Source organism: Aulonocara sp. 'chitande type north' Nkhata Bay, linkage group LG3 (assembly GCF_057382095.1).
Source record: "Aulonocara sp. 'chitande type north' Nkhata Bay isolate Kocher_YH1m ecotype deep benthic linkage group LG3, A_spYH_male_GT1.1, whole genome shotgun sequence".
Lineage (NCBI taxonomy): Eukaryota > Metazoa > Chordata > Actinopteri > Cichliformes > Cichlidae > Aulonocara > Aulonocara sp. 'chitande type north' Nkhata Bay.
Window position 1 is genome coordinate 49,453,613 of NC_141346.1, and position 9,206 is coordinate 49,462,818.

The window sequence follows — 9,206 nt, forward strand, 5'->3', positions numbered from 1 at the left end:
ATAAGGACTTTTTTTTGTCTGTGCTATTTCTCTCATCTAGGAGGGGGGCCCGGCAGTCAGAGACCCCACCCCTTGCCGCAGAGCAGCCTATTATCTGACACTAGAAGCTCCCAGTGTCGAAAAAGTATCAACATCCGAAGGTCGTCATATCCTGGCCTTGTACATATTTGCCATCTTACTAGTTTTAAGTTTTGTCGCCGTCCTTATCTTCTTTGTGAAACGGCGGTGTGGGATTGCCCGCAACCTGCCAGATAATTCGTTGTCATCGGGAAAGGGGCGGGACTTGCTGGGTTCCTCGGCCACTCCTCAATCTCCCAGCAGCTCCAGCCTTTTCTCGGATGGATTCCGGATGGCGGAAAAACGAAACGGGACGGCGACTTCGACCACAACAACCACGCTCCTTAGCAACCATGGAAACGGTGGGCACAGTTACAGCGACACTCTGATAAGCAGCAACTCCAGCAACGGCCATGGGAATTCTCTGTACGCCAACTGCAACACGAGCAGCAGCGGGAGGAGGCTTGACCCTGAATTTCTATCACCAGATATGCTGGACAGAAGGACGGGGGAGCGGGAGAGAGTGAGGTCTGAGGGGGGAGAGAAAGAGTCAGGGGAGGGAGAAGAGGTGGAGGAGGGTCTGAGGGATGGGTTGGGGGAAGGAATGAAAAGACTAGAAGAGGAGATCTCCAGCTTTACCATGTTTAAATCACCAGCACCGCTGGCTAGGTGTGAAGAAAGTTCGATATGAAAATGTTCGATACCATTTTGCATCCTCCAAAAAACCTGAAAACTACTGGAATCAGTGCAAAGTGGCTACTGCCAAATGCCTTTGAATACGAGCTGTGACGTGAGAGAGACTTCAGAGATTTATGAGAAATATAACTTTATGTCCAAGCATGTGAGAGAGACCTGTTATGCACAGAGAGAGCTGCAGGACAGAAATCATATGACAGTGTTGGTATAGACTTCTTATAATGAGTAACTCAGGATGAGAGCTGTTGCCGATGTACATATAAATGTAAATATGAGCAGTGTGAACAGGTGATAATGGACTTGAAACTGAGCGATTACATAATTCTAATATTACAAAGAATCAAAGATGAAACGTCTACATCTGTAGACATGGAAAAGCCATATTGTCTTTCTCCTTAACCCCTGTTGTTGTTTGCTCTCATTTGCTTCTCCTGGAAAGGAAAAGTGCACTTCTCTCTCACCGCCTGTCTCTCTTTCTCTTGCTGTCTGTGCTTCTCTTTCTCACACACACCACTTGAATCTCAAAACTCGATGGGTTCAAAGGCACCAAAGGACTGCTGAGCCATAGACTGCCCGGTCAGACCTGGGCCTCAAACAGAGAAACGTCACTGACAGAGATTTAGAACCATAAATTCACTGAGGAGCCTTCACATGGACTGCAGTGACTGTGACGGGGCTGTCCCTTTCTGCTCTGCCGAAGATGTGCAGAGGCTGATAGGTTCAAGGTCCGTCAGACTTGTGTCACTGTGGAAAAGTGTAGTTGCAGCGAAGACGCGAGAAACTGAATGCTGCTTTCTGTCACTGCTCAGATTCACCATCACTGAGACAGAAGTCGTTCAAAGGATATGAAATTCATTTCAGTCTCTAGGAATGGACCTTATAGACTCAAAGACACCATCACCTCATGTTGTGAGTGTGGATTTTAACATAAAGTGTATTGTTTTGTCACATTGTTTTGTAATAAAACATTTAAAAAGTTATTATCCTGTTGCCGTACTGTCTGCTAAAAGCATGGATGTGGGGACATGTAACAAATAGTGACGTGTCCTTCTTTTGAATGCACAAAGCAGCTTCTGTGCCTCATGTCTGTGTAACTGTCTTCACCGTAGTGCGTATGTGGTCCTGTTTGTGTCTATGACTGAGTGTGGGTACCTTGGTACATGAAATACATGGATTATATTACACCGTTGCAAATGCATCCTTTCATTTTTCAGTTCTTTAACTATACAGTGATGAGCTGTAAAGTTCATCAATTTCCCACGTGTCTGCTGTAGAGCTTTGACTTCCAATAATTCATCATTCATACAATAATGTTTTGTTTTGTTTTTTGCTCACATGCTAAGGTAATGGGTTGCATTTATTTATATAGCACTTTTCAAGGCACCTAAAGCGCTGTATAATTTCACTATTCATTCACTCTCACATTCACACACTGGTGGAGGCAAGCTTCAGTCAGTCTGCCCTGAGACTGAATGTGTCCTTGGGTGAAGTGTCTTGCCCAAGGACCCCTGAGCCACGGTCGCCCCAAGGTTTCAATATGCTGTACAAACAGTATAGAAATAGAGCTCAGAAATCCAAAGAATCCAAGACACATGAGAACAAGATCATAGACAACAAGAGACAACTCGACAAAGTGCAATGGGCGACTGAGACAATATATTACATAAAAAGGTGACTATAGAGACACCCAGGAGACACAGTTGAAAAACGTAATAATAAAGAACCTAAGAATCATCCTGATGATCTTTAATAATAAAAAACTGACAGGACCAAAAAACACAAAACACTGGGTCAGCAATCCAGGACCATGACAGCATTGTCAAGCTAAAAGTACTGCCCAACTGACTGATTTGATTCAGCACCAACATATAGTTGTTACTTGACATGAAGCCTATCTGCTCAGGAAAGAGAGCCTGGGCTGTGCATACTCTGCTGATGATCTGACTACTGAGAGTGAAGTGTCTGGAAGGAGTCACTACAGGGAACTAGTGAAAGTGTAAATAAAGACGCAGCCCTCTATTCCTCATTCTCCCTGACAATATTAGCCTTACTTTCCTTCACGTAATTCTCAATGTTTTCCATAAATGTGTCAATTCAAGGAAAACCATCAGGTAAAATTTTCGCAGATTTCTTCAGTCACGCCCTGGTGAATCAGCAGGCAGCTGATCAGTAGTGTTTTTGTTCCTCTCTCTCTCCCCCTCTCTCGCCTGGGTGGAACTCGTTGCAGGTTCACGTCCTCGGCCCACGCACCTGTGAAGAGGAAACACCTGTGCCTCATTATCGCTGTCAACGTTTAAACCAGAGGATGGCAGCTACTCATCGCTGGATCGTCGTGTGACTCAAAATATAGTTGATAGCTCTTGCTGGTTCTGTGCCTTTGTGCTAATGTGTATCCTCTACATAGATTTCCTGGATCTGTCACTGTGTTTCCTGAGAAGATTCTTATTGTGAGTGATTGGAGATTGGCTGGCAGCGAGCAGTGTGTGACCGAAGAGGAGAGAATGTTTTTTCCTGTCTTCCCCTCTCTGGATTTGCCAGAGCCCTTGCCCCTGTCACCGCTGCTGTTTGACTGAGGAAGAATAAAGTAGTCGTGGTAAGCCAATCACACGATCACTTTAAGATGACAAAGCAACAAGGTGATAGATACCAGTTTTTAAATTGTGTTGATAGGCCACGTAAAACCAGAGTCATGATAAACAATAGATACGGTGTTTTTTCCTTAATAGTTTCGTCATGTTTACTGTCTAAGGACAGTGCTAGCAAGCACTCTGCTTATGACCAAAAAACAAAAAAAATAGTCCGTTCGTTTTGGTGGAAAAATGCACCATGTCAACCAATCAAAAAATGATATGGCAACATGATATCTGGTTGTTTAGGAAAAGGGGCAAGTTTTGGAAGTGACGGCGAGAGAAAGAAATACAGCAGAAAAAGAGAGAGTGAGTTTTGAGGTGTGAGAGATTTGTGAGGTTTAGCGTGTTTGTAGTGTGTAGTTGGTCTTGTGTAGTTAGTGTGTATTGTTGTGGATAGTTTTGTGTTGTGTGTCAGAACAATGAGGTGACTGCTGTCTCCAGGTAGAATCAGGAGTGATACACCTGCTGCAGTCAGACCTGCAGGCATCAGGCTGTGATGTTCTCCTTTATAGTGGACAGAAATTATTTTTTTGAAGTGGCACAAATAATTTGTGTGGCATCTTATTGAATGTAGAACAGCTGATTGTTCTGTAAATAGTTTGAAATGGTTATTTAAAAAAGGGTAAAAGGTAAATGGCTGCAAATAACTTTGTTTGCTAAATTTGTGCATATGATTTTAAACTCATCCCCAAGTGGAGGAGTTCAAGTATCTCGGGGTCTTGTTCGCGAGTGATGGGAGAAGGGAGCCGGAGATCGACAGACGGATTGGTGCTGCAGCCGCAGTGATGCGGACGCTGCACCGGTCCGTCGTGGTGAAGAGGGAGCTGAGTGTAAAAGCGAAGTTCTCAATTTACCGGTCGATCTACGTCCCTACCCTCACCTATGGCCACGAGCTGTGGGTAGTGACCGAAAGAACGAGATCGCGGATACAAGCGGCGGAAATGAGCTTCCTCCGAAGGGTGGCTGGCCTCTCCCTTAGAGTTAGGGTGAGAAGTTCGGCCATTCTGGAGGGGCTCAGAGTAGAGCTACTGCTGCTCCTCCACATCGAAAGGAGCCAGTTGAGGTGGTTCGGGTATCTGACAAGGATGCCTCCTGGGCGAAGTTTTCCGGGCATGTCCCACCGGGACACGCTGGAGAGTCTCTTGGCTGGCCTGGGAATGCCTTGGAGTTCCCCCGATAAGCTGGAGGAGGTGGCTGGGGACAGGGAGGTCTAGGCTTCTCCGCTTGGGCTGCTGCCCCTGCGACCCGGCCCCGAATAAGCGGAGCAAAATGGATGGATGGATGGTGGGACTTCAAGAGAACTGTATATAAACGAATGCCCAAACGAACAAAACGGCTCTGAGAGCCGGGTCTTTGAAGTGACAAAGCAGCACGTACAAACTTCAAAACATGTACAAAAGACAACAGAAGTGCTCCAGGATGCTGGGCGCAGTGTTGAGCTTTTGTTACCTAGTGGCTACACAAGCCAAGAAGTACCAACAACCGGATTTGGTGTGTGGTAGTAACAGGTAAATGAACTTTTTTTTTTAAAATTATTTGAACATATATGCGTGCTTGTGTGTAAATACACAAACAATACACATATGCTTTCAATTGTGTAATTTAAGTGATCTAGTAGCTCTGCTTTGGAAGTTCAGTTAATGCTAGAAATGTGCTTTGGAGTTTGTACGTGCTTTGTCTCTAGGGGCCACCGCATATATTTATATATAAACATATATAAATAAAACCACTTTTTTTTTTACATTAGTAATTCCTTTTGTGCATAATTTTATATTATTGTTAATAATAAATTAATTAAAGCAACAAAACAACCTGAAGAGGCGGTTGGGAGCCGAAAGAGCCGGCTCTCTAAAAAGAGCCAGAAATCCCATCACTACTAAGAATCACCCTGAAGATCATTAATAATAAACTGAAGGGACCAAAAAACATGATCTGACTACTGAGAGTGAGGTGTAAGGAAGGAGTCAATACAGGAAACTAGTAAAGGTGTAAGATGCAGCATGATGCTTATGAAAGTACATTATGGACAAACATTGAATGCGTTTCTCCAGTTACCATCATGCACCAGTAATCAGGCTTTCTTAACAAGGGTGTCTGTGCCAGTGGTTATGTGGTTAACCCAATTCAATGCAAAAATACGAATGCTGTAGCACTATACAAATAAATGAAAAAACAAAACATGTTGAATTCTCCCAATTCTTTTAATCTTTGGGCTGAAGGAAGGACAGTACTCGGTGTATAAATGCTCAATCAACAATCATTTATTTTCATACAATTCAACACTTAAGAGCATTTAGAACGTCCGGACGGGAGAGATGCCTGCAGAGGGTTCACAGCATGTCTCGAAATGGCGACGAGTTTCACAGCCGCTTCTGACGACCCCCACCTAGTCATAAAAGCTACATCTTCACACGTTTTTCTAATTCTTAGCAAGACTGGCTCCTGACCTTGGCTCCCTGTCTTTCTGCTCTAAGGAAGGTGGGGGTGTGGAATGTGGTTTATCTCTTCTGCCCTAGACACAGAGTCTCCTGCTCACAACCTTCTTTTTATGATTCAACAATAAAGCATGTCAAGAAAACAGTGTAAGACATTCACAGCCGATCAAGGATACAGAGTGATGCACACTTTATCTAATGAACTACAAAATGATTATGTTCTTTTAACCCAAGAGTATAATGAGAACTAAACTACATACACAGCACACCATCTAAACTAGAGGATAATATATGTCCTACAGCTGTTATCATAATTCAACTACCTTGACTACGGGCATAAAATATATGTTTTACTACTGGTCTCAACAAACAAAAGGTCAAACATTCGCAATACTACTACTACTACTACTACTAACAATAATAATAATAATAGTTATTATTATAGTATTCAATTATAAAGACCATCATCAATTAAACAGCAGAAACTTTCTGGTGAGGGCATACTTGCATTTCACAAGAATGTGACGAGGTAATTAATCATTATGTTGCTGAGGAAAAGAAACAATAGTAGTAGTAGGTAAATGTCTTTAATGTATGGCAGTTTGCAGTTTATTATATATATATATATATATATATATATATATATATATATATATATATATATATATACATAATGGAAACTAACCAGAGATACAACAGATTGTTAAAGAAAAATGAAATGACTGGCATGGAAGTTACAATTCATCTCGGTGTTCCTCAATGCATTTAATGCGTTTGTTCAGCTCTCCCAGTTCCTTTTCAGTTTCCTCCATTTTCTCACCCAAGTTCTTATTCTTCCTGTCAATTTCAACCTTAATCACCGCCACTAAATTCTTATAGCTCTCCATAAGTGTGACTTCTTCATAAAAACCATCAGGTGAATCTTTCGTAGATCTCTTCATCACTTCGATAAACGGATCCATAAGCTTCAAGTATTCACTCAACAGTTCGGAATTGAAGTTCACCTCTTCCTCACGCTGAGCCTGATGGAAATTTAACAGTTTCATATTACAGGAAGGCAGTTTACTATGTTGTAACGTTATATTTGGTCATATATATCCATGAGTTTCTTATTGCAGTTCTCTGAACATGCACTGACCTTCAGTTTGTCCAGATGTTGTTTCATGTTCTGATAGTTTTCTTTGAATTGTGTCTGAAATCAATCATATACAAGTGGTTACACTAAAAAATACAACAGCAACTTTGTTTGTGGTGACTCGCAAAATTACTGAAGGTTAAGAAAAAACAATTTACCAGCTGGTCCTTGTCTATCCAAGCACTTGAAAGGGAAACCAGAGACAGCAGCGTGAACATGAGGAACAAGCCTTTGGTGGTGCTGCAAACAGTCACTGATGCCATCACTCTTCTGAGAAACTCTGTCTCTAAGCCAAAGACGTACAGTGTTAAGAGTTGAATTGAAGGTTTACAAACTACAGATGAACATCTTCATTATCCAGTGGAGTTATCATTTTAAATTTTAAAAAGTGCAACTTTAAAGATTTACAAAGAATCATGATTGAAAAACTCAAATTACAACTCAATCTAAAATGTTTAATTTCTTTATAAGAAAATGTGAAGTCTGTATAAACCATGTTATAGTGAGTTACTTACCTGTGATGAAGCTGATGAATGAAGAAACAAAGATACGGCTCATCACACAGTTCTTTTATACATGCTTGTGGTGACACCTCCCATTTTGTGTGTGTGTGTGTGTTGTGTGTGGGCATGTGGTTGGGTGTGCTGCAGTGTGGTCTGCGTGCAGAGCCATTAACAGTTAGCTTCCTCAGACTTTCAGTTTTGTTTCTGTCAATAGAAAATTGTACTTAGTAGTCAGTATAATCTTTTAATAATATAAGTTTTGAAGATATGCGTAGCCTATTTTAGAGTTTAGAAATGTGTTAGAATGTAGAATTATTGTAGAGACACTGACACTGTCCTCGATGTAATAAAGACCTGAGTATGTCAGGAATTTAGGAGTAGATTTCTAGGAGACCCTCCCCCAGTTTGAACTGTGAAAGTGAGACAAAGAGAGGTTAATGTTGCGTGGGAATTCCTCAGGGCATGCCTGGGTGGGAGTCTCAAAGTTTGTAACTAAAATAACTTTGGTTTGGAAGGGAGATGGACTTTTATGACCTTCGGGAAGGCACGTACATAGAGATATACGCACATAGTGCTTTAACTGTTACGCACGCACATCCACACGCACACTCACACATACACACAGGTACGCGCATACACTCACTCATGTGCTCGTGCACATAGACACAGACACAGAGTTTGCAGCACACCGTGGGGGTTTTATGATGGGGTCGCTCCTACAAAACTGTGTTTCACAGACAAAGGAGTGAAGATTTTTCAGAGGGACAGCAGACTGTTGTTTTAATTCACTGTGACCCGTTATCAAGCAGGGAAGGAGCAGTGCCTGCTAGATAAGAGCTTAACAAGCAGTTTCACTTCGTACCAGGTAGAGGAGCCTCTCCTGGCACACACACACACACACACACACACACACACACACACACACACACACACACACACACACTCCAATGTAATAAACGAACGCACCTACTGTTGTATATAAATAAAGACCAAGGGGGACACACGAAGGCTGTCTTAGGCTTGTCATCCTTGGCTACCTGTACCTGATAGTAACTGGACTTAAGGTCCATGACCGAAAACAATTTAGCTTCACTGACAGCTGTAAATGTCTCCTCAATATTCGGCAGGGCATATGCATCTCGCATAGTTCTTAGATTTAATTTACAGTAATCTATGCATAGCCTTTTTGAGCCATTCTTCTTCCTTACCAATACAATTGATGAGGCAAAAAGACTTTGTGACTCTTGAACGATACCTGCATCAAGTAGTTCTCTTAGATGTTGTTTTACAGCCTCCCTGTCAGTTGGTTGTATGGGCCTTAGCCACTCTTTGAAGTGCTTTTCATTGTTCAATTTGATTTGGTGTTCTACAGCTGTGGTGTGGCCATGTGATATGTCATCGAGAACAAAAATTTCGGGGATGGATCTCATCTTTTCCAGAATACGGTCTGGGATGGGAGAATCATCAAGATTGGATGCGTGGTTGTCGCTGTTTGGTTCATTTCCAGCCGCACAAGCTGGAGCAACTGTTGGGAACTGGATTCCCTCCCCGGTCCTTTGATTCTGACCTGGTACAAGAAAAACGACTCAAGACAGAACGCTTATTCCATCAATTCTTGATACACCGTGTACGCGGGAGATGTGCATAGCACGAAAGCCATCTGCAGATCAGAAGGGCAGTCCCTGGATCTGCTACATTTATACTGCTTTCAGACTTCCTCAGTCAGCATCTGCCTATCCTATGTGGTTAG

The 9,206-nt window shown here is 42.4% G+C and overlaps 2 protein-coding genes across 2 annotated transcripts in view; one reads left to right on the top strand and one right to left on the bottom strand.

Annotated features, from left to right (window-relative positions):
- The window catches only part of sema4f (sema domain, immunoglobulin domain (Ig), transmembrane domain (TM) and short cytoplasmic domain, (semaphorin) 4F), a 56,917-nt gene extending 55,184 nt beyond the window's left edge, over nt 1-1,733 (top strand). The window contains exon 15 of the mRNA XM_086284680.1: nt 41-1,733. Coding sequence (XP_086140806.1) covers nt 41-748 — 708 coding nt within the window. The 3' untranslated portion in view covers nt 749-1,733. The remainder of the gene's footprint in view (nt 1-40) is intronic.
- Nucleotides 1,734-6,464: 4,731 nt separating this feature from the next.
- On the bottom strand, nt 6,465-7,604 carry LOC147335999 (uncharacterized). Its single transcript, XM_086284693.1, has 4 exons — nt 7,469-7,604; nt 7,112-7,239; nt 6,957-7,010; nt 6,465-6,840 (listed from the first exon to the last, which is right to left on the bottom strand). Exons 1-4 carry the CDS (start codon nt 7,509-7,511, stop codon nt 6,553-6,555), a joined length of 513 nt encoding a protein of 170 aa, XP_086140819.1. The 5' UTR covers nt 7,512-7,604; the 3' UTR covers nt 6,465-6,552.
- Nucleotides 7,605-9,206: the final 1,602 nt, after the last annotated feature.

Bases quoted from the DNA above. Each gene is read 5' to 3' on its own strand.
- LOC147335999 (XM_086284693.1), bottom strand. From the start codon at position 7,511: ATGAGCCGTATCTTTGTTTCTTCATTCATCAGCTTCATCACAG. The intron at 7,240-7,468 runs GTAAGTAACTCA...TCTTTGGCTTAG, and splicing joins ATTCATCAGCTTCATCACAG to AGACAGAGTTTCTCAGAAGA. The intron at 7,011-7,111 runs GTAAATTGTTTT...GATTGATTTCAG, and splicing joins GGATAGACAAGGACCAGCTG to ACACAATTCAAAGAAAACTA.